The 26936-nt window shown below is 37.8% G+C and overlaps 1 protein-coding gene across 2 annotated transcripts in view; it reads right to left on the bottom strand.

The window, feature by feature from the left end:
- LOC136866103 (nuclear transcription factor Y subunit alpha) overlaps positions 1-26936 on the bottom strand; it is a 72755-nt gene that overhangs the window by 15343 nt on the left and 30476 nt on the right. For both annotated transcript variants that reach the window (XM_067142781.2, XM_067142780.2), the window contains exon 7: positions 16594-16688. In XM_067142781.2, the coding sequence (XP_066998882.1) occupies positions 16594-16688 (95 nt within the window). The remainder of the gene's footprint in view (positions 1-16593; positions 16689-26936) is intronic.

Below are 26936 nucleotides of genomic sequence, written 5' to 3' on the forward strand. Positions count from 1 at the left end.
GGGGGGGGGGGTCTTGTACGCGAGATTTATTTTTTTCATTTTCTTCGTCTTGAAAAGCCAGGGGGGGGGGGGGTGTCTAATACACGAGTAAATACAGTATTTGATTTGTTTACATTAACCCTTTTACAAAGATCTGAAGACATGTACCAGTTGTCAAGGTACCGTGTGTGACCTTTGTTGAACAAATGTTCACACGTGCTCATAACAACATTAGTGCTCACAGGAAAGGAAGGTTCAAATCATATCATTTCCTATATATATATATATTATGTGCGTATGGACCCAATGGATCACGCAAAGCTCGAACGATTCTGTTTTCTGAGTTGCCAAACAGCTCTCATCCTTTCTCCGTGGATCCGTTTTCGTTCTTCAGTCGACTTTGCTCCAGTCTTCTTTTTCACTTCGTTCGCTGGTTGCACTTTCTATCCATTATTTTCTTTCCTATAGAGGTTTCTATCCGCAGTGTCAGTTGAGCCTGGGCTTTTTCCAGACCAGGTCTCTGCAAATAACCTCAGCCTTTGAGGCTGGGGTTAACTTCCATTAAGTAACCTGGGGAAGCTGACCCCTATAGCGGTCCCCAGGTGGCGGAGAGTGGGCCCCTACAGTATGTAGGGCTGGTTGAAATACCCAATACAACCCGCAGACCAACAAGTAGCCCAATTTCTGGGGCTTTAAAATACTGTGACACCCTCTCTCCAGGGGTCATACATATGGAAGGCCCTTGCCCTAGGTTATGGGTGAAGACCTCAACGGCATCAACGGCGGAGAGGATGGACTTTAGTAGAGTGGAAATGGAGGAAGGGGCAAACCCGTAGCGCCTGTTCTCCAGACAAGCGGCTACAAAAGGCGTCTGACTCCATGTTAGGGGCGGCCTAAGTTTAACCTGGTAGAAGGTAATAAATGCCTTTGGGAGTGGTGAACCCATTGTACAAACAGACTATAAAATGAGTGCGAGTGAATCGAGGCCTTGGAAAATGATAGGGCATCACCGTGAAGTGAAGCACAGTTCTCGGTGCTCCTGAGGAACTGTGAGAAGTGGGCTACCAGACATCACAAGAATCGGTATCATCAATGTCATGACTTTGAATGACAAGGTAGAAGAACTGATAGAGTATATGGAGAAGAAAGACATGCCAATGATGGGAATAAGCGAGACAAAATGGAAGGTGGTGGTGGTGATTATTGTTTTAAGAGGAAGTACAACTAGGCAACCATCCTCTATATAACACTAATCAGAAGGAAAAATGGAAGGGATCCGACACTTCGAAAAATGAAGATAACGGTCAAAGAAAGACAAGGGCCACGAAGGGCGTGAAAATGAAACACTCCCTAGCCCTCGCAAACCTAATAGCGTCGGGGTCGGAAAGAACAAGAGTTGACCAAGGGGGGTCGGATAGGATAGATGAAAGTGAGGAGCCTGACACAAGTAAGTGGAAGCAATGCCAGGACTCAGCTAAGGGCCCCGTGGTTGCCAACCCATGCTCCAAAGTTCAGAGCCCCTGAGGCCCCTTTCAGTCGCCTCTTACGACAGGCAGAGGATACCGTGGGTGTTATTCTACCGCCCCCACCCACAGGGGGACAAAATGGAAGGGTAAAAGTCAAAACGAATTGAAGAAAGGCTATAAATTATACTGGAGTGGAAGAAAGATGGCAACAAATGGTGTTGGTGTTATGTTGAGAGAAGTCCTAGCACAATATGTGGACAAAATCGACCAGATCAGTGACAGGATAATTAAAGTTAGACTTGGACTTGAGAGTGGAATTAAGGATTTTATACAGGTTATGCACCCCAATCAGCAAATGCAGATGAATGTTTAGAAGAGTTTCTATAAGAACTGGAAAGTTGTATTAAAGACAAAGAGGTTATAATAATGCATGAATGCATATGCTGGAACAGTCAGACAGGGAAAAGAAGAGACAATTGGACCCTACAGTTATGTAAACCAAGATGAAGAATGAGATTTAGTAATAGATATTTGTAGAAGGAATGGATTAATTGTTGGCAATACATAGTTTAGAAAAAAGAACTCCCAAAAAAATAACTAGATATGGTTGGGAAGATAAAAAGATAAACTCAAGGAATGATCTTATTTTCTGGTGGAGAAGGAGAAACGCAGACAACTGGAAGATGTGACAGCAATGCCAAGAGCAGATTTCGAAGGAGACCATAAAGTGGTGGTAGCCAAATTAAGAATAGGTAAAATAACAAAGTTAATAGAAAAAAGGGACAGAAAAATAAAGGGATGGAAGTTAAAAGAGAAAGAAATAAGGGAAAAGTTTCAAGAGGATCTGAAGAAAGAAATTCCCACTTGAACAGTGTGGAAGACTATCAGGGAGGAAAAAGGAAAAGGAGACTCCTTGTTGGAACAGCAGGGTAAATGAAGCAGTTAAAGAGAAACTAAGGGCTTGGATAGGCAGCAATAGTACAGAGAATTGGCAGAAATATAAAGAAACCAAAAAGGTATGTAAGAAAATACTACAAAAAGAGAAACTTTACAGGAGGATATAAAGGGAAGTAAAAAAGTTTTGAATGGTTTGGTGAAGAATAGTTTACGAAATAGGGAAGATATAAAATTTGTAAGAACTGAAACAGGGCAGATATTGACGCAAAGAGATGACATACTAAAAAGATGGGAAGAATACTTCTCAGAATTGATAAATATTAAATACAGTGAACTGGTAGGTGAGAAGGAGCAAGAAGAAACAATGGGGAAAGAAGAAGAACAAGAAAAGGAGATATCTATGTTAGAAATTGAGGAAGCCGCACAAAAGATGAACAGCGGTAAAGCATCAGGAGTGGTGATGTAACTATGGAAAAGATGAAAGCAGCAGGACCAACAGTGCTACAGTGGCTGTATAGATTATTTATAATAATCTGGAGGAAGAAAGAGATTCCAGAAGAGTGGGGAAAGGGTTTAATTATCCCGATATTTAAAAAGGTGATAAAAAGGAATGTAATAACTACAGAGGGATCACCCTTATTGCCCATGTAGCTAAGATATTTGAGAGAGTATTGGAAGGAAGACTGAGGGGGGAAGCTACGAGAAATGGAAGAACAGTATGGTTTTAGGAAAGACAGATCAACGTTTGACCTGATCTTTACTTTAAGACATATGACGGAGAAAAGATGGGAGTTTGGAAAAGACATAGTGACGACATTTATTGACATTGAGAAGGCTTATGACAGTGCGCCCAGACAGTTAGTATGGGACACATTAAGGAAAAAACAAGTTAACAGAGTGGAAGTGCAAATGATAAAAACTATGTACAAAAATTGTGTTAGTAGTGTGAAGACTGTTGTGTGTTGGGTATTCAGCCCGAAGGCTGGTTTGATCCCCTACAGCTCCTCCAACAGCTGTCATAGATAGCCTAGGTGTCACTGAAGTGTGAAGACTAGTATAGGAAAAACAAAATGGTTCAAGTTGAAACTGGTCTCTGACAGGGAAGTGTACTATCACCCATACTATTCATCATAGTCATGGATGAAATTCATTAGAACATTATACAGAGATTGGGAAGACAGGCAACAAAAGCTATGTTGTTTGCAGATGATATAGTGACATGGGGTGAGGATGAAATGGAAGTGCAAAAACAAGTAGATGTATGGAATCAAGAGATAGAAAAATTTGGGATGAAAGTAAGCACAGAGAAAAATAAAACAATGGTGATGACAAGGAGAAGGAAGGAAGGAAGGAAGGAAGGAAGGAAGGAAGGAAAGAAAGATAAAACTGAATGGTAAAATTCTGGAAGTGGTTAAATGTTTCAAGTACTTGGGAAGTGTGATCACAGAAGATGGAAAGATTACCGAGGAAACTGGAAAAGGAATACAACAAGCAAACAGTTTCTACCAGAGTGCAAGGGGTATTTTGTGGAACCAAGATGTCCCGAAGAAATGTAACAAAGTATTATATGCAACCTATTATGAACCCATAATAACCTATGCAGCTGGATCGTAGACTACAACAAGAGGAGAGTAAAATACAGGCAGCAGAGATGAAACTCCTCAGAGGTATCGAGGGCAAGACCAGAAAGGATAGAATTAGAAATGAAGAGATAAGGAAAAAGATAGGAATCTTCAAACTTCAAGACAGGATAGAAACAACAAAGCTGAAGTGGTATGGGTATATGAGAATGGGAGGAGAGTGCCAAAAAAAGCTTTTTTAGAGAAGTTAACAGGAAAGAGACCATGAGGAAGACCCCAAAAGAGGTGGACAGATTCAGTGTGGGAGTGCATAGAGAAGAGGGGAGGAAAACCAGAAGATGTACTTAAAAGGAGAAGAGTGGTGGAGAGACAGGCAGCGATGGAGGTTCTTGATTCACAACCCGACCCAGGAAGCTGGAAACTGGAAATGAAGAAGAAGGAGAAGATGATGATATACGAAAGTAGCTTGTACAGTAGAACCTCGATGCATCGCTCCCAGAACTGTCGTTTTCCCGTATCCATTGTTCAATTTATTCAGTCCCAAAAATGTTCGATATAAACCAGTGTTAAATTTCCCTGCGTCTATCATTCTTCTATCATTTTAACACATCGATTGTCAAAAAAATATGAATGACAGGATTATTATCTCCACTTATCCACACCTAGTCATCCTGTTTCGTACCTTTTTGGTTGTAGAGGCCTGGCGCGAAGGTTTTGCTCATCATCACTCTCTGAGTCACTAGTGATACATTTCCTGACTCATTTACACTATTTACACTCAACACTTCCTCACACAAATTAGTCTTCTAATTCCTGACGATCTTCATTTACACTATCTTCAGAATCACTATCTAAAACACTGTTAATTAACTTCACTAATACTTCGTGTTCAGAAACGTGCGCACTGCTAGTTGCCATATTGACTACTGGCTTGAAAGAAACTTTGACATATCCTCGCCTCAACCTTCTAGTATACGAAAATCTTAACACAAGAACCATCTGTTACAAACTAGGTGGACTATAGAAAGATATCTCACCGAGCTTGATAGCTGCAGTCGCTTAAATGCGGCCAGTATCCAGTATTCGGGAGATAGTAGGTTCGAACCCCACTGTCGGCAGCCCTGAAAATGGTTTTCCGTGGTTTCCCATTTTCATACCAGGCAAATGCCGGGGCTGTACCTTAAGGCCACGGCCGCTTCCTACTCACTGCTAGCCCTTTCCTGTCCCATCGTCGCCGTAAGACCTATCTGTGTTGGTGCGACATAAAAAAACAACTAGCAAAAATCTAGAAAGATATCTGAGCATTGGCAATGCATGGGCCCAGCTCGTCATCCAAGTTCACTGGGTTAAAAGACACTAAGAATCTCTTTAGTTGTAATATTTATAGAAAATCTACTCAACGATCAATACTATTAATCATAACTCTACACTCACTCAATCTCTCAAACGAGCAGCATATTATACAATAGGGAGTTCAATATTAATTCGTCTGATAGAGAATAAAAAAGAACTAAACACTATTCACAACTTACCTAAGATTAATGGCTATAGCAGACAACTGATAGGGGAAAAAAATTAATTAAATCAAATACCGCTCCTTAACGACTTTACCCAGAGAAAAAGTATCTAATACCTCTCAACTTCTACTTTCACCTAATAATGAAAGTACAACTTCATTAGTATTTTCAAAAACCATGATCAAACAATTGCTTAAAGAACTAATACACGTGGTGTGAAGGTCAATGCTTTTAATTTTTAGAACATTAATTCTATAAATCAATATGATAGGTTCTCAAAATCAGGTGTATACAAACTGAAATGCAATAGTTGTGAAGCCACATATGTAGGTCAAACAGGCAGGAGCTTTTTAACGCAGTATCTGGAGCATGTTAATGCAAATATAATAGATTCTCCGCCATGGGCCAACATATGCTGAAAGCTAATCATAAATTTACTTGTGCTGAACAGAATATGAAGATTCTCAAGGGAAATGACAACGGCGCCCTACTGAACATTAACTGAAAACTGTTTCATACATTTGGAGCAATATTTCAACCCCAACTTTAATCTTAATAAAATTTCTGAGAGAGCTAATAATTATATTGTTTGATATTATTGTTCCAATATATGATGAACATAGATCAGATAGAAATCATAAACCTCATCCTCTTAATACATTCTGTTTACCCTCCCAGAAACCTCCCAACCACTTTACACTTGTCAGCTCCACCTTAGATGCAAACACACCCATCCCCTCTTTGTGTATGTTCCTTCCACTTGTCCCCACTTTCACCCAAGCCACTGCAATTTCCATTATAGTTGGGGACAAAACATGACAGCCTCAGTTCCTAGAAGCGAGCTGGAAGAACTGTCTGAGTCAATCACACCCTGCACCCTGCTGAGTAAACGAGTTCTAAGTGATCCTTTGTTTTGGAGAGGCTGCCAAACCACTTTCTTCCTCACTCCCTGTAGTATTTATCCTTTCTTCGTGTAGAGAGCAGTGGCCGATTTGGCAACTCTGGCTGCAGTAGAGGTAATAAATCCTAAAGTCGCTAATAGACACCGAGCTGCTGCTGGAAAGTAGTGGTGTGGGGCGAGGTCGTCATGATTCGTCCCCAACTACACAACTCTGATAACACAGAATGTACTTCAAGGGGGTGAGTCTCATAAATGCTGCTAAGTTTTCAACCCTTCTATTCTTTCAACCACAGGTTTATTTGTTTTCTTCCAGACATCTTAGTTGCCTAACCAGATCTGTGTCGTAAACAAAACCAACTTTAATGGACTAATGTTAACTCTGATGCTTTCACGGCTCATACTGGTACAATGATATAGGGTTTTGGGCTAATACCGTGTCAAGAAAATAAGGTGAAATACTTTTGTTTCACTGAGAACTTCGCTCCACATCTTCAGAAGAAAATCTTGACTGCTCACGAGAAAGACTTCTCCAATAATGACGGTTCTAATTTTAAAATGCTCTACCGTTGGTCAGCAAGTGGTATCATTTGTCACCAGATGGCTCACTGTATGCTGGCACAGCGGTAGCGTTAAAAGCAGGAGCCGATGACACCATCTAAGCTCCAATTAAGATGTTCCTAGTTCCACCGTGTGTGCATGCAAAGTATGGACTATATTTCTTATTGTTCAAACATTAAGATGTCCCTTAGATGAGATAAATCACAATATTTAAAATACAATTGAACACCTCAAGACACATCACCAGACATAACTGGATGAACTGAATTTTAACTACTGTCCTTCATAAGAAGAGACCATTGTATTTTAACACAACATGTTCCATTAGATTTTAAGACTAGGTTTCATACTTGTTTTACAGCACATAATTTGTCAATGTGTTTGTCAATTTTAAGGTCAAGTGGCTGAAGATGGTCTTATTGTTAGGTCGAAACCAGTCCCACAAGGTTGTGATGTTCATATTATTACATAATAAAAGTGTACTGAATAGGTGGACCATCCCTTTTTATTTCAATTGTAACTGTTCATCAATACGGATCAATATGAGAAGTATTTCGTACTACTGGCATTTGCTCAAATAATATTACTTTACACTGCACCTCATGGAACCATAGATGGGGATTGTGAATTTTCTCATTCAACTAAAAATATTCGTTCAACTGGTATTTACTGCATTGATAAACTTATTGGACAAAATATTAGTCACCGTAGTGCGCACACACAGATGGATCGTTAAGCCAGTACAGATGGCGCAGCGAACAACTCCTGTGCTCAACCGTGCATGCACTTCCTCTACACGAGCATAAGGCAGTAGCGATCAGCAAGACATTGATGTTTCAAGCAGACAGTGTATGTCAACGTGGGTAGATGTAAGGATGTGATAGAGTGGCAAAAAGGAACAATCGTGTTCGGCCGTGCCCGTGGCCATACAGTGCATGAACTTGGTGTTTCGCAGCGGACTGTTCAACGTGTATACAAGCAGTGATGTACTACGTGTAGTCAAGAGACACGTCAGAATTGTGGTCAGAAAAAGATCCCAACTGAGATGGACTGGAAACGCATTTCACGGCTTGTGAAGAAAAATCTTTTTCAAACCCGAAAGGACTTGCTGCAGTCAGTGAATGAAGGTACATTTAAAATTAATTTTTTTTACAAGTTGCTTTATATTGCACCGGCACAGATAGGTCTTACGGCGACAATGCGTCAAGAAAGGGCTTGGAGTGGGAAGGGAGCGGCCGTAGCCTTAACGAAGGTACAGCCCTGGTCTGAAAATGGGAAACCACAGAAAACCGTCTTCAGGGCTGCCGACATTGGGGTTCGAACCCACTATCTCCCGAACACTGGACACTGGCTGCACTTAAGTGACTGCAGCTATCGAGCTTGGTGAATTAAGGTCCATCCCAGCCTGTTAGCGAAAGAACTATATGCAACACACATCTGGAGTTGGTCACCTCGCAAGAGGCCATTGCTCACACAGGCACATAAAGCTGCAAGTCATCAATGGGCTAGAAAACATCGAATGTGAACAGCAGCTGACTGACGGAATGTAATGTTGTCTGACGAATCAAGTTTTTGCCTGTATTACAATAATGCACATCGTCGTATGCACCGAAGGCCAAATGAAGTATTTAAACATCTGTAGGACATATTGAACAGAGGGGAAAATGCCGACATAAGAATCCCCAAAATTTGGTGGAATTGAGCGATCAAATCCTCAGCGAGCGTTTTAACCTGGATGCAATGAACCTACACAACCTTGTGGACTCGCTTCCTAACCGAATCCAGGCGGTTATCAAATCCAGAGACAGAGTTATTACCCGGTATTAAATGACACTTGTAATGATTTCTCCAGGGGTGACTAATTTTTTGTCCAGTGAGCTTATCAGCCTGTAATTCACAAGCTATCATATTGTTTCTTGTTGTGGTAAAATATATCCCTTATCAATATTTTCATTACAAAGCCTAGGCCTGAATTTAGAAAAGTTGCATTTGCTACAATTTAGGCCCGTACAAAATTATTTACAATGCATGATCTTCAAAAACACTAGTAGTATTGTCTAATTAGTCTATTTTACTATCAGAGCCATTTATATCACCTTCTACATTAAATATTTCAAGTTTCCTTTTTTACGTCACACTATTTGAAGTATTTTTTGTGCCTACTGTCATAGATGATAAATTACATTTTTAGGCTTCTCAGCACCATATCCAATAATGTAACAAAAAGTGCTGCCAACTATCATCTAGTGACAGAACTTGTTATACTACACAGTACCATCGACATGTAGCTATAATCAAGCCTATAATATGATTTTTTAATCTGAACCCTATTTTTAAATTTTAAATCACATTTAAATTTGAAAAATTAACTGAAATGGCAGACATAACAGTTTACGATGAGTATGTATGCAATCACTTCCCAACCACTGGCGGATATGTGATCCTTTTCTTCAAAGCCTGGGAACCACGGACAATAAAGCCTCAACTTTTCGCAGTCAACTTCTTTGGGGCGTATATCAATTTCCTCAAACTTCACCCATTGACGCACTTAATGTGTCCGTCCTAACGTTGTTTCAGTGTATTGTCAATTCGTTACTATGTTACCGAGATTTATTGTAGTATTTAAAGTTAAAAATTTCATGATTGTTCCGTACTGAATAGAGAAATATACAATATTAAAAACAAGGAAGGATCCACCTTTTCAATACTTTGTTATTAAGTTGAACCAAACAGAAGTTACAAGCTGTTCATTTGGGACTGGTTTCAACAAATTTGATGTGTCATCATCAGCCAATTAGCAAAGCAGAGCAAAAATTAAATCATAAAGCTCTAAAAACACATAACACAATGATCACAGTCAAGAAGAGTACGTAGAATAATTAACACTATTTCGTGTCAAAGCAATTCCAGTTGATGTTCATAACACAATGATCACAGTCAAAGGAGTAAAAAGAACAATAATTTGTGCCCAAACAATTTCAGTTGAAGTTCATAAGCAGGTCTTATACAATCTTGTTGTGTTGCATTCACATATGAAGGCGTATGAAGACGTTGTATTAAAGGTCAATAACAAGTTAATCTTTTCACTGCCGAGTTTTGATGACCAGGCAAGCCCTCAGGGCCGGGTTTTCTTAAGGAAGAAGCACTTGCACAGATACATGTTTACTGACACAATTAATGGAATGCATATCGCCCCCTTAGCCCCACAGCCCAATACGGGGTCGGGGATGAAGTGAGGTATTTTACACCATATTTTTACAGCCTGATGCCCTTCCTGATGCAAATATCATTTGAGAAGATAATGAATATGAAACGAATGATGGCGACTGAAACTGAGTAAGGAAAGTGGAAGGAATCGGCTGTGGTTTATGAATAGGAGCTGTCCCGGCATTTTCTTGGGGGTACAAAAGGGAAACCACAAAAGAAAAAAATACATTCTCATGACAGCTGACGGTGGGGTTCGAACTCACTCGCCTGCTGAGTGCAGAGCTTGGCTCCATAGATGTAGCATGTTAATACACGCGGCTACTCCGCTTGGTGATACTATTACTAAAAGATAAAATTGTTGATCCAAGAACTGGTATTACCAAAATCATTTACATTTGGGGAAAAATAATTTATCTGAGGAAGGGGTGACAATTCCGCATGAGATTCATCATTACTACTTCGTCTCACACTTTCTTGTTCAATATCGCCACTTAGATATTCTCCATCTTCATTATCAAAATATAGCACTCCAGAATCACTATTTATGAGGAGACATTAAATTTCTTTGTATACTTCAAGACGCCATAATGGGAAAATGTTCCACTCCAACGAAGCTGAAATAACACCAGATTGCTTTCAAAACACACGAAATGGAGTGGTATATCTGCCGTACAGAACTTCCTTAAGCATTTCCACGGAATCTCAAAGCATAACACTATATCGCGCACATTTGTAAGAACGGTGAAGTACACATTGCACCAAAACGTATATATACGGGTTTGGCGGACGACGCACGGCGTTCAATAACATATGTATACGGGTTTAGCAGTGAATGGGTTAAAGGACTTGTTCTAAGATGAAACCCTGAAGGATAACTCGTTATGAAATTGAACTTGTGATATGCATTTATGTATAGTTGTTGCTAGGCAAGATCTTGTAGGCATTTGTTTTTTCGGCCGAAGAGTGGAAAGCGATGTAATTGAAGTCTAAGGAATACAGTGTAGGACTTAATTTCAACACTTCAAAGCAGATATATAAATCTTAAAAAGAATCTGAATCATTGAAAAAGAATAAAACCAAAAAAATATTTTTAAAATAGGAAGAAAATTTTAAAGAATTACAATGTGAGGCACAACTCGAACAGCTTGCCATGGTTAATGATGAAGGTATGGGAGACGATAAATAGAGAAACAGATGGGAAATAATGAGCGCTTATTAGAGGGTCGGAGGGAAAGGGAAAAGGGGGGTGGGGGGTATCTAAGGAGGATCATGGGGGCATTGTGGAAGGGGCAAATAGCATGAGAGGGTATTGTGTTAATTGTGAAAGATTGATTGCTTACTTGTTGACGTGAGATTAGTTAAAATGGAGATGAGAAAACTGAAAAGGGCGTTAGGCTTCTCAGAAATATTATTCAGGTTAAGATTTGATTGAGAAAAATGGTCAAGGTGTATAAAAGTTTTCAGTGATGCCTAGGAGAGGGCCTTTATTTAGAGTGCTGAGGATTTCGATATCCTGGTCTATTATAGTGAAAATATGTTTTGTGTCATGTATGCCGAAAATCTGTTGTATTTTATTGCATTAATGTGTTCAAAGCATCTAATTTTGAAGTTACGACCAGTTTGACCTATGTAAGAAGAGTTGCAGTTGTTTCATTTAAAACGGTATATACCTGACTTAGAAAAGACACTGGTTTTATTTAAGCAGTTGGAGTTATGTAATAATTCAATTTTCTAATATTAGTTTGAAAATAAATCATGGTGTGTTTTTTTAAGACATTAGCGATACTGTAGGCATTTATATTGAATGTGAATGTGGAGTAAGCAGCTGGTTTAGGATTATCTTTCAATGTGAATGTGAAGTAAGCAGCTGGTTTAGGATTATCTTTTAAGAGTATCGTTAGAGTTTGTGATTTTTAGCATTTGCGATAAATGTGAAATATGCCGAAACTTTGTCAGTGTATGTGCCTTCATCTTATATGACCCGTACGGGTGGTTTTTAGCGATTTCGAATTCGCGATAAAATGCGAAATTGGTTCAAAATGCAAAATTATACAATTTATGCGAAATAGATGCGAAACTCTCAGTTTTATACGAAATAAACATATATTTTTAAAAAGTATGCATTTTTCTTAAAAATAAGATATAAATGTTGTTATTTATTTCAGGAGAAATAATTATTACGGCGCCCACTGCGATCGTTAAGCGGCAACATGCTTTGACGGACACTTCCGTCTTGGTGCACGGAACATCTATAAGTTCATTATCGCAGTTAGCTGGTCGGAGAGATTTATTCTCTTTGTTTCGCAGCCTAACCGATTGATGTCAGATGATACCTGAAGCTATTTTCTCTGTGTAAAAAGTAACTCTGAGCTGAAATACGGAAAATAAAAAGCACCTCATTTTGCCGCTCGTTGTAAACAATCATGGCGGCATCCAAGCGCGGCATGGATGAGTTTATTCGTAACTGGCTTGAAAATAGTGATGTTAAAAGTGGAAAAGATTCTCTGGAGAGTGAAAATTCTTCATCTTCAAATGACAGTGATGAAAGTGATTCCGAGATAATAGTGCCAATTGAAACTACGTGACAAAACCAGAATGCAACAAGAGCAAGTCAGAAATCTACTTTTTTTTTTTTTTTTGCTTTACGTCGCACCGACACAGATAGGTCTTATGGCGACGATGGGACAGGAAAGGCCTAGGAATGGGAAGGAAGCGGCCGTGGCCTTAATTACGGTACAGTCGCAGCACTTGCCTAGTATGAAAATGGGAAACCATGGAAAATCATCTTCAGGGCTGCCGACAGTGGGGTTCGAACCCACTATCTCCTGGATGAGCTCACAGCTGCGCGCTCCTAACCGCACGGCCAACTCACCCGTTGAGAAGTCTAGTAAAATGATACTTGGAATTATGATCTTGTTGACAATAATGTAACATCTAAACCAGTTTTTGAAATTCACTCTATAGTGAGGAGGGGGTTGGGTAATAATCCGAAAGAAATGGACTTAGGGAATTAATATCTAAACCCACAGTTCTGGGATCACGTTACTAAGGAAACCAATACCTATGCCTCTACATTTCTTGCTAATTTATCTGCTTCCCTTGAAACCAGTAATACTTACGAACAAAAACATTGGTTTCCTGTTACTATAGACGAGCTAAAAGCTCACTTTGCTTTGTGTATTCTTATGTAGCCTATGTGATTAATCAAATTTATGTTAAAGTGACGAAAAAATAAATAGTATGTAAGGGAATATTTCCTTTCACCAGTAATGGCAGGCCAAAGGGTTAAATCATTCAATGTGTGGAATTTCTTTCACTGGCTAAAGAGCACTGCAAAGACCAGTCAATCAAACAGCAAATACACTTTCAAGCACCACGTTCATTCTCTTTGTGTGCTGACCCTTGATCTTAGTTTGTTATTCTTGACATTGGTGTTGAGTAGTAGTTCCGTTTAAATGTACGGTGGCGATTTATTTTATTGTCTGTTAGTCATGGGTCGAAGAGAAGTGACGATCAAACAGCATGCCGAAAGTCACAAATTGGGACATATTTATGTACGGATACAGATGGCCTATACTGATGTGCCGACTCTGCAACCAAAACCTTGAAGAAGAAAAAATGTTTTGCAGGCTTTCCTTTGCCTTGGCAGCACTTCTGTGCATTTGGGCCTCTACGAACAGTGTCGATGTAGAGTTTTTTTTAGCAAGTACAACATAATTGTAACTGATAGGCGGTCTCAAATGAAGGAGGACACCTTTTAAATAATTGGCATGTTGTACTTAAATCATCATTCAAATTCCTCTTCCTTGTAGGTGTGTTGTACTGTGATAAATAAATACGTTCAGAATAGTATTTTTCACTTTGAAATTGTGTTTGTAAATTTGAAAATAAGCATATTCCTGTGTGTTCGTTAATACTTCTTGCAGTCTTATGTTGATGTTTGTCTTATTTTCCATAGTGAATTCAAAACTGCATGACGAGCAATGTGTGATTAAACAGCATGATTTTACTCCCAACTGTTGTGTGTGCAATTTAGCAAATTTTGCCTATTTTTAACCAATTTGCTACAAAATGCTAAATTTGAGAAGTTTAGATGCTACAAAACGCTAAATTTGAAAATCAAAACGCTAAATCACTGATTTTTAAATGCTATAAACCACGAACTCTAAGTATCGTATTAGGAGGGTGTTTAAATTTGTTAATAATTTGTTCAATAAAATATCTATTATAACCATTAAATTTGGCGATGGAACGGATGATATTTAGTTCTTTATTTAAGTTATCCTTTGATAGCGGAATTTTGAAAGCACGGTTAACCATACTGTTGTACGAGGCACGTTTATGTGTCTGTGGATGAAAAGAGTCTTGTTTTATGGTATTAGCTGAATGTGTGGGTTTTCTATAAATCATATATGACAATGAGGAAGGTTATCTGTTTATTGTTATATCTAGAAAATTAATTTAATTGTTTGATTCTCTTTCAAGAGTGAATTTAATACAGTAGAATCTCGGTTATACATTCCCGGAAACTATGTTTTCCCGTATTCTTTGTTCAAATTACGTGGTCCCGCAAGCATCCTAATTAAATTACGTTGTAAATATCCCACATTGTCCGCTCCTCGAAGAAACAATTTCCCGGATCAACTGTCCAGAATTTTCAGTCCCATGAACGCTAAATTCTCGATCACACGTTTTTCAAGAAACTGTATCTCACGAAAGGACGGCTATGACATATTTGCGGATCTTGGTGTTAATGTCCCGTCATTGCAGTAATTTGAGGAAGTACTGTACCGTACAGGAAAAGCGATCGGCGGTGAACATGCATAAGAGACCATCTTAGCATCACATTCGGGTGGTATTGTTCAGAGAATCCTTGGAAATCATAAAGCAGTGTGTCCACAACAATTGGAAGGAAACAGAGCGCATTTTGACAGCTCTAATTGAAGACGGAACGAGTTTCGTCAAATGTTCGTACTTGCAAAACGTCTATATTATGTCCAGGGTTTCATATTTTGGTGTAGAAGTGTGTAAGATTATACATATTTAATTTTTGTGATGTTTAGCCAAATTGTTGATGGTTTCCATTCGTTCCCAGATTTTCCTTTTACCCCATGTTGCAGGTTTTCCCCCGGGGTCCTTCCAAAAAATGGAGAATCGAGGTTCCACTGTATATACTTCTGCAGCTTTTAATGAATCCTGGAAATTTCCAATTCAACCTCCACAGAATAAACAAGGCTCTTTCACCACTTTGTGAATGTCCAGAAAAAGTAGTACAAAAGGAACATCATCACACGGCGGAATGCACACTATTTTTCAGAGAAAGACCAGTAGTATTTTGAAATTTCTCAATACATCAGGTGCTGAAATATCACATAAGGCTAGCCATCAAAATCTCACGTATGTTTTTGAACTGAATAACTTCAATTTGCATTTCCAGCCAATTATGAAGAAAAAATAGTGAATTTCCTTACACGTATCACTGGTTTGCACCAGGAAAATTTGTATGTAGTCTGACAAATTGGTAACATATTCCGGATGCCAGTATATGTCTGCTGGAGTATACTAATGAAGATTACAACATGACAAAGATTCTTCTTTTACTGCTTTTCTCACACTCTTGTGGGGTTGCTGGTGTGAACTGTCACATGTGGATTTGGTGCTGTTTTACAGCCAGGTGCCCTTCTTAATGCCAACCTTATGAGGAGGAATATATTCAGTATTGTTATTTTCTCTGGTTGTTGGTTATGTGGTGTGTTGAGTGTGTATGAAGAGGAGAATATTGGGACAAACATAAACACCCAGACCCTGATCCAAAGGAAATCAATCATATACAATTAAAATCCCCGAGCCAGCCAGGAATCAAACCCAGGACCCTCTGAAATGAAGGCCGCTGGGATGACCATTTAGCCAAGGATACGGCGCAACACCTTGCTTCATAATGTTATAATTCATTGTACAAAAGTATTTATGGTTTTCAATATAAATGTTTTTCTTTGCTTTACGTCGCACCGACACAGATAGGTCTTATGGCGACGACGGGATAGGAAAGGCCTAGGAATGGGAAGAAAGCAGCCGTGGCCTTCACGAATGTACAGCCCCAACATTTGCCTGGTGAGAAAATGGGAAACCACAGAAAACCATCTTCAGGGCCGACGACAGTGGCGTTTGAACCCACTATCTCTCGGATGCAAGCTCACAGCTGCACACCCCTAACCGGACTGCCAACTCGCCCGGTATATAAATGTTTAACAAAGCTAAACAAACACATAAAAAATGTTTCTTGTTGTTAAGAATTACTCTTCACCAAATGTGCTTTCTAGCTAGCAGATGTCAAATTACATGCTCAGTAAAATGCAGCACATTTCCTCTCTTTCACTGAACGACTGTGATGATAAAATAATTACATCTAATCTGCATTTCTAAATATGAGCATGAAGTATGCAATATATGATGCATATGAATTCCATCTAAACATTAAGTGTACTTACGAATTCCTCTTCTTCACAGATCCCGAATGAAACCGACCACCTTCTCCTCTGATGCGATTCATTGCATGACGATGTCTTGATTCATGCAGATATTTCTAGAAATAAATTTTCCATATAAGTAACATGAATGCTTTATGTACAGTGGAATCTAGCTAGCATGTTCCCCATAAAGTGCATTATTATTGTTGTTGGCGATTGTTTTAAGAGGACGTACAACTAGGTAACCATCCTCTATATAACACTAATTAGGGAGAAAAAATGGAAAGGATCTGACACCTCGAAAAATTAATATATCGGCCTAGGAAAAATAAGGACCATGAAGGGCATGAAAATTAAAGACTCCCTAGACCTCGAATGCTCCAACAGCATTGGGGTTGGAAAAGAATGAGAGTTGACTGCACGAGGTCAGATAGGATAGATGAAAGTGAGGAGCCTGACACAAGTGGAAGCAATGACAAGACTCATTTAAGCGCCCCGTGGTCGCCAACCCTTGCTCCCAAGTTGGCAGCCCCTGGAGCCCCTTTTACGACAGGCAGGGGGGTACCGTGGGTGTTATTTTACTGTCTCCACCCAAAGGGAGAGGCATTTTTGGTATGTACACCATATTTGTTAAGTTCCAGTCCTTGTCCTAAGACATAATTATAACAAAAAAAAACAAAAAAAAAACAAACAAACATGGAAATTGCAAATAATTCCCTCTTTAGCACCTTCATAACTCAAATCGCCAAGAGTTTAAACTTGTAGTGCATCCATGGACCAAGTATAATGCAACAATGCATATTGTGATGTCACTAATCGTTAGCAGCCATGGTCCAAGTAGAGTGCACCTGAATTGACTGCTTCACCTATTAGAAATTTGGAAGAAAATTACAGTTAGGCAATTTATAAATGATTCATTTAATAATTATTGAGAAAGAAAATTTATATTCAACCATGAAAAGTGTAGACAGGCTTACCAACCTGCACTTCCCAGGATTTTCCAAAAAAATTTGTTAAAGCAATACAATGTCCAGAATTCGTGGCACATACTCATTGGTACCATGCATCAGAGCTGGCTTTCAAAATTACTATTAAAGTAACTCCATAACTGACGTGCAAAATTTCTCCATATGCTCAGGACAGATACAGTCTGCCATACCTGGGCAACAGCAGAGAGTAAGTTTTCAATGTCTTTTCGAATGTACCCACAGAAACCAGAATCTCTGTGAGTTTCATCCATTATATGGCAACGTGTTCAATTATCATATCTTGGATGGGTGCTAGAACAAGCACAACTTTGTATTTTAAACTAATTTTTACTTGGTTTTAGCCATTCTAGCTGGTGTACCCACTTCCCTTGTGAGTATATTTCCACTGAATGCTTACTGTGATGAACGACCTGCATAAACAGAAACGTATTAGGAAGAGTGAGTATTTCCACTTATGCAAGAGAAATGGTGCAAGGATAGAGGGCGATACTCTGTAAATGTCATCAGGCTGATTTGCAAATATATAGCAATTACAATGAAAATTTCCAGCAGATCTACCACAAGATAAAGAATACTAACATGATATAAGTGCTGCAAATAGTGGGGGGGGAAAAAATGTAGCCCTACATAGCAAAAAATAATTCTTCATGAATGATTATAGGATTTGTGTTGTTTCTTATGTTAGCATCACAGGTTTACAGTTCTATATAGCACATTTTCTTCATTACAGTATTTGTTTGATCACAAAAAAATTTGCTAATGAGGTTTTACCGAATTCATTATATAGCAACTGCACAAAAACATGCTATCCAAGTTCCACTGCATTTGTTATAAGGTAACCAAAACATTAACAAATAGACAAACACAACAATCACACAAAATTTGAAATGAAATTTCCATCTTTGGCCCTTGTCCAGGATCTATTAACTGATATAAATTGTGCATTAAGTGTCAGTCTGGGACAAAATGATTACTTTTCTTTGTAAAAATTACCTGTCATTCAAAAATATTCATTTCAAGTGTTGCATTAATTTTCTTCATGGTCTGGCAACCAAAGATCTCTGTTTCTCAAATGTATCTATTCAAGTGATCAACCATGAGACAATTAACAAAACCAAATTACCTTTTCCAAGTTGCTACCATGCTTGATTTCATGTATTTGTATAACTCTTAATCACCACTACCATCTATATATATAAAAAATAAGAGTTTTGCCTGTACATTGCTCTGAATTTGAAAATAATGGTATTTCTGTATCGGTCATGTCCACATTAACAAGGAAATGCACTTTTTACTTTTCTGTAATTTCTGTCTGCCTGTATGTATGTACACGCATCACGAGAAAACGAATGAAGAGAAGTTAATGAAAATCGGTATGTGAAGTCGGAGGATGAGCCACTACAATCTAGGCTATAAATCATTTTACTCACACTGAGTGGAATGGTAGTTTAGGGGAAGGCCTAAAATTTAATTCTCAAATATTTATATTATTAGTGGTCCTATCGATAAATACTGCATAACGAAAGTTATATAGAATTAAATTTCCGATCATTTATGTCATACATTGTTACCATACCGCCTCTGATAACACAGATATTTATGAATTTGTATTTTTGTTGCCAAGTCCACATCAACGCCGAGCCACGAGAAAATAGGTTAACAGAATTTAATGAAAGTCGGTATATACTGTAGATTACAAGTGATGAAAATCATTTTTCGTCCGTATTGAAAGTTTCATAAACTGTATATAGGATAATATCTTTTGTTTATTTCCACCTATTCAATACAGTACAAGATGTTGGCATTTATGTTAAAACATTTTTCAGGTGAGACATGTTTCGCCTCCTACTGTGAGGCATCTTCAGTCATTATCAAAAAACCTTATTATTTTACCAGGCATCTGGTTAAAGATATTCTAAAATGTGTTTGATGATTATAAGAGAGATAATATTTACATTTGTTATAAACATGTTCATGAAGTAACTAAAAATCTAATACAGTGATAAAAACATATGTAGTTCTTTGTTGAACAGGACTTCGTTTGATTGTGCTACAGTAAAAAAAGGGTGGCTTGAAGCCGTAGTCATTAATAGATGCCTAATACATAGTGGAAGGCATATGAAATCAGTAATTTTCTGTAAAAAATTCAATACATTCAAATGATACATAAAAACTGGTAGATTCATAAGCAGTACATTTAAAAATGGAGGCATCATGTGACTATAAATGACAGTTGATGGCTTAAAGCCATAGTCAATGTTCGAAGTATAGGTCAAATAACTGCTAATATATGGTAAAAAGATATAAGTCAAAATATAAAGCTGAGTATAAAAATATGAAGGAAAAACATTCCAATTGCTTGACAAAAGTTACTTGACGTTGGCGTGCATTTGCCCGTGATATTTATTGGTCAACAGTTCATAGGTTATTTTAGATTTATTCGGCGAGATTGCGTTGACAAGAAGTTCACCAGCATGTCAAACGGACCTACAACGCCATAGGTAAGCACCAACATTTTCTCACTAACAACACTTAAACAAAACCTTCCCATGTTTTCTTTCATTCTCGTCAAAATTAATTACAGTTTTTTCTTCATTTCAGAACCAATCTATAACAACAATAATTCAACAGCCCCATCAAACTTCCATAATACTCTTCAATAGCATAAATTATCACAATCAACGTTTTTTATAAAATATATTGTCATCGAAGAAGAAAACAACAGCTCTCCAACCTTCACGTCAAAAAAAAAAAAAAAACCATACCAACGTTGAGAATGTTGAGAATATCAGCCCATCATCATCTCTGCAACTTTCTTGGATGACTTAATACAAATTAAGCCAACTATAAACATCTGGTGAACTTGTCAACGTAATCTCGCCGAATAAATCTAAAATAACCTATGAACTGTTGACCAATAAATATCACGGACAAATGCACGCCAACGTCAAGTAACTTTTGTCAAGCAATTGAAATGTTTTTCCTTCATATTTTTATACTCAGCTTTATATTTTGACATATCTTTTTACCATATATTAGCAGTTATTTGACCCATACTTCAAACACTGACTACGGCTTTAAGCCATCAACTGTCATTTATAGTCACATGACGCCTCCATTTTTAAATGTACTGCTTATGAATCTACCAGTTTTTATGTATCATTTGAATGTATTATATATTCTGATTGAACTGATTTCATATGCCTTCCACTATGTATTAGACATCTATTAATGACTACGGCTTCAAGCCGTACAATCATACGATGTCCTATTCAACAAAGAACTACATATGTGTTTATCACTATATTAGATTTTTAGTTATTACATTGAACATTTTATATGTACTACCTATGAATCCACCAGTTTTTAGTAACATTTGAATGTAATGTATATTCTCATAGAACTGATATTATATGCCTTCCACTATGTATTAGACATCTATTAATGACTACGGCTTCAAGCCACCCTTTTTTTACTATAGTACAATCAAACGAAGTCCTATTCAACAAAGAACTACATATGTTTTTATCACTATATTAGATTTTTAGTTACTTCATGAACATGTTTATAACAAATGTAAATCTTATCTCTCTTATAATCATCAAACACATTTTAGAATATCTTTAACCAGATGCCTGATAAAATAATAAGGTTTTTTGATAATGACTGAAGATGCCTCACAGTAGGAGGCGAAACATGTCTCACCTGAAAAATGTTTTAACATAAATGCCAACATCTTGTATTGTATTGAATAGGTGGAAATAAACAAAAGATATTATCCTATATACAGTTTATATACTGTAGAGTCGGGGAATAAGAAACTATAGTCTTAAGTTATAAACAATCATATTCACCCTGAATGAAACCGTAGTTTAGGGGAAGGCGAAAATTTTATTTTTAAATACCTATGTTATTGGTCCTATCGAAAAGTACTACATAACAAAAGTTATAGAGAATACAATTTCCAACCATTTATGTTTTATTCAGTTTTACCATACCGACTACGATAAGAGTGGTATTTGAGAGTCGGAAGAAAACTAAATGTGAAGGCCTACAATATTGAGAGCTCGTAACATTGATCAACAATAACATTACATTGACCATTGTTTGTGGTGATGTTCTTTGTCTCTTATGCCGCATCTCAACTCCGATAGACGGGATTATTGCTGCGTACCAAGTATAACAGCCTGACTGAATGTTGGCAGCAAATAGCTGGAGAGTTAGAAACCTTTCTTCTCTAGCATGCCATTCCTCTGGTTCATACATTTCCTGATCCTGCCAGTACATAACACACTGGTTCATCATAGTATTCCAGCTATTCAATCCCTACTCTGATGCGCTGTTTTGAATGAGCAGTGTACACACTTATGGCAGAGGCTCACTTAATAGTAGTAGAATTACAATTCAAGCCCATTCAAATTTATATCACAACAATTTACTAAATAACTCAAAATTCAACCCTGAAAAGAGCCTGAAAAGCATCTTTCTCCTAACTTTTATTAAATTCTATTTATTCCAAAATGAAGAGGGAGTTTTTCCTCTGGTTTGGAGGAAAAATTTGTCTCCAAGTCAGATAGATTTTCCGTCGCCTGTGTAGTGAACTGAGATTTTCAGACTCATCAGGTACTCCCAGGGAACAGATTAGTAAAAGGGCATAGTTTTCGCCCTAGGAGTCTCCACTATTCGACACGCCCACCTGGCCGAAATAAGACGAAGAGTGTTCGTAGATCACGGCTGTCTGCGGCTTGGTCGTTCCAGCTCTGGAACTTTGGACTGTTTGATTGACAGCCTAGCACTGTTCGTTAAAAGTGAGAAAATGTGTGGTTTTTCATTTGATCGAGTATTTCATGTGAAAGCATTGCTTTTAATCATGTCATTTCTACTGACGTCATTGTAATGACCTACATTAATTTCAGTTGGGAAAATACTGAGATAGTCTTTCTGAGGATTTAAAAAGGCAGCTGGAGAGTGAGTGTCTGCCGTTATAATGAAAACTCTCCAATCTGACTGTGACTGATGGTAGGTAAGGGGGCCTACCATTACAATGAAGATTCCCTAACCCAGTCTTCATATGAGAAAAGACATTTCTATGGTAACGTTAAGAGCTACACAATTTAATACAATCTTGCTCACAACGTGTACACTACCTAACCTAGAATTCTGTACACAATGTAGAATTCCGTAGCGAAGCACGGGTATATCAGCTAGTATTAAATACGGATCTGACAACTGGCTTATCTAGCTGCTGATTCAACGGTCTCATGCACAACGCTGTATTATTGACTAACTGGGCAAGCAGTTCATTATAAAATTCAACAGACTGTGCTGGAAGGCTTCTTCATGCCTGAAGCATGTTTCATTCAGTTCTATTCACGGTTTCTTCTCTAGGGAATACCCATTATATATCCAATGCAGCTATACTTGCAATAATTCAGTCAGTGAAAATGACAGCATGTGAAGCTATAACCAAGCAAGAAGCAAAAGATATTCTATTGAATACTGACTCTGAAAAAAAAAAAACTATAACGCTACTGGAAATTGTTCTAGTGATTCTAGCGATGTGGATACTTCATCTATTCCTAGCGAGTGATGAAACAAATTTAAATATTCTGAGCAGTGATGTCCTGAGAAATCAAAATAAAAAGGAGAAAGTAGACAACGGGAAATGGGAAACGGCTTGTCCACTGACCGATATTCCACAAAACGTACAATTCACTGGAATTCCTGGGGTGAATACTGATTTTGACATTGATCTGATGCCAAAAAAAAAGTTCTAGACCTTATCGATGAAGACTTTTGATAAAGAGTGTGCAATAAGACAAATAGGTATGCGAATAGTAGTTTGACTTGTGCACGCCGTCTACACGTACCAGCTTGGATCTGAAGTGGTATGATGTAACTGTCGATGAAATAAAGGCACTTATTTCACTATATATTCTGAAGTTGCATGTGAAAAAAGACAGTCTTCAGTCTTACTGGAGTACAAGGATATGAAGTGAAACTCAATTTTTCTTCTGTGATGCCACATAAACAATTTTTATTGATTTTTCATAATTTGCATTTCATAAATAATGACAAGATAGACAAAACCGACCTTTTAGGTAAAATAAGGGCACCCGCTGACATTCTGAACTTCGTAAATTATAACAAGGTGGACAAAACTAACCATTCTGACCAATAAGTTACACTGCTTGTATATGTCAGAAGAAGGCATTGCAATAGACGAGAGTCTAGTAAACTGCAGAGACAGACTTTCATTTCCGCTGTACAAACCATCAAAGAGGGCAAATCATCTAGAGGATTCTGACACCAGGGCCCTGTTTCATAAAACATATTTCACTAATATTATTAGTAAAAACAATATTATTAACTAATAATATTAATAAGTTTAGGAGTCAAATTATCAGTAGATGTTCCTAATAATATTAGTAAAGTGTTTCATATAAAACAAGACCAATAAAAGTTAATCATATTATTGGGATTTTTTCCATTAGTGTATTTTGACTCATAATCCATATTATTAGTGAAATCAAAGTGAGTGGTATTGTGATATTTTGGCATACAATTGTGAAGATCAGTGAAATTGTTGACTCCGATTTGAACAGGGATGAGGAGCGAGTGTATATTTGCCGTCCAAGAACTTTTAGGCCAAGAACAGTCTATACTGGTAAGAAACAAACATATGAATATGATGAGAGATTTAGGTTAGATTACAGAACATTTGAATATGTGCTTGTAACTTGTCAAGACGTCTAGACAACTACATGGCACCTGAAATGAAAGATAATAATTTAGATCCTGTCCAGGCTCAATAAAATATCCAATTCCTTTACGATCACTTCACCTGAATGGACTGTGATGAGTGAATAAAAATTAGTCTATCAGCTGACTGAGCTGAAATGGCAATGTTCAATTCTTTTGTATAAAGAAAGATGGCCAAAGTAAGCAAAAATACAACCAGTTTAGGCTTGTTGTAGCTGAGGGGATACTGGAATGTGTCACTGCACCAGACTATGCAAGAATAGGCAGTCTATCAACTGACTCTCCGCTGTGACCGCTACAGGCTGTTCACTGGGTTCACTTTACTAGGCAGATTACCCCTAACCCAGTGAAACAAAATCCCAACGCAGCCTCGAGTGTGTGAAAAAAAAAAAAAAAAGAGAGAGAAAGACCAGTACAAGCAGGTGGGTAGCTCTTCACATGCTTGAAGATATACTACACTAACAAGAAATAATAGGTGAGCTTATGGCATTCTATATATACCTTGTACTACAATATACCAAAATTGCGTTGTTATAATTCATTGTGAACATTTCTATGAAAGTTTACGTGTCTGTGTTTGAGGAATAAATATAAAAAGAAGAAGTGAAGTGAATTCTTCACTTTCCTATTTTCTCTGACTCAGCTCAACTATCTAGTCCACATTATGATTCCGACAATTTTAAAATATCCAAAATACATGCTTAAAATTAAAATATGAAATTGTAAAGGAACCTAGTTTGCAACTGCATTTTACTATCTCCTTGTTCTCTCATTCCATATTCTATTACCCAAAAGGTGGCATTACCGGGCGAGTTGGCCGTGCGCGTAGAGGCGCGCGGCTGTGAGCTTGCATCCGGGAGATAGTAGGTTCGAATCCCACTATCGGCAGCCCTGAAAATGGTTTTCCGTGGTTTCCCATTTTCACACCAGGCAAATGCTGGGGCTGTACCTTAATTAAGGCCACGGCCGCTTCCTTCCAACTCCTTGTCCTTTCCTATCCCATCGTCGCCATAAGACCTATCTGTGTCGGTGCGACGTAAAGCCCCTAGCAAAAAAAAAAAAAAAAAAGGTGGCATTAAGATTTGTACCATGGTTATGGAATTTCTTTTTTTCAGATATTTAATTAATTTCACAATTTGTGAAGTAAACTAATGTCCCAGTTGAATTTATTTTCAATTCTATTGACTAAGTAAATGGTTCATGATGTGGGTTACTGTAGACACGTTCTAGTCTGTAAACCATGGGCAACGGCTGAGTGGCCCAGAAGTGGTCCTGAGAATAGGGATACCAGTTGCTACGTAATGGGAGTGGGCATTTCGGACATATTCTGAGTCATGACCCTCCTAGTGCTCAGGCGGCGGACTATAAAATCCACCGGTGGTCCCTAACCTGTTACAGGAGCGAACCTCACTAAGAATATGTGTAAGTAGGGTAGCATCCTGCTTCATGAATTTACCGAGCTCAGAACATTTTAAGTAAGCCTCGGACCTATGGGAGTAACGGAGTCTCACTCCCATTTGACAGGCGAGGGACTCCTCAGAAACAACCTGGCAAACAAGATGGAATTCGATGGGGAGCTATCAATATTAATGCGGCTTATGGAAGAAAGAAAGTCGAACTGGCTGAGTCAGCAAAGAGGATGCATCTGGATGTGCTACAAGTAAGTGATATTCGGGTAAGGGGAGATAATGAGTAAGATATAGGAGATTATGACGTGTACTTGATGGGTATTACATACTATCCACTTCATTCCGTATCGATATTGTAATCAAGATAACAATTAAGTAAAAGGTTCCAATTGATCAATATTTTTTTATTATTTAGCCTTTGGCTAAATTTATGTCATTAAAAACTTACAGAACATGTTTCAATATCATCAGCTGTTTCGCTTAAGGCTTAGGTGAAAAAGCATAAAACATTTCATAATTAAAATTAAAATGTTAGTAAGGGACGTTTAAGTGGTGCGGGAGGATGGATGGGGGAGGGGTTGTGTTTGTTAGTTAAGATTAAAATTATACAAATTAAAAACTATTCTAAACTAAAACATCTTTGATTTCATTTGTTGTCACTTGCACTGGTTCATTATTAAGTTCGACAGTTTTCCGTTAATGCTCTTGCACACTTGTCTTGATGGTATAGTGTTCCTTCTTTTTCTAGACCTTTCTTACTGTCCGGTGGAGAAGATTATGTAGATTGTTGGTCGAATTGTTCAGTTTTCATTTAGTTGGATAGTTTGGAGTACGATCTGTAACCGGCAGGAAAATGTAACTATTAATTAAAAATTGTTTGAGGGTATGTTGCCTAAAGAAATTATATGCAGTTAAAAAAATGAAATGGTAAAGATTAAAAACTTACCCCTATCCAATTATTCGTTGTACGAATTTTATTCGGAATCATTAAGTTGGGAAGTTTGGTGTACTACCTGTAACCTTAACGTTAAAAATTAAATAATTGAAAAAGAGGTTCAACCTATTCAATACATAAGAGAAAGAAATGTAGTGATTACATTCTTATTTAATAGTAACTATAAATAGGACCGGTTTCGACCCTAGTCCAGGTCATCGTTAGCCGTAAAAACATGTAAAACAATGCATATGAAAAAGAAAAAGATTA

The sequence above is a fragment of the Anabrus simplex genome, chromosome 3 (assembly GCF_040414725.1).
Source record: "Anabrus simplex isolate iqAnaSimp1 chromosome 3, ASM4041472v1, whole genome shotgun sequence".
In the NCBI taxonomy this organism is placed as follows: Eukaryota; Metazoa; Arthropoda; class Insecta; order Orthoptera; family Tettigoniidae; genus Anabrus; species Anabrus simplex.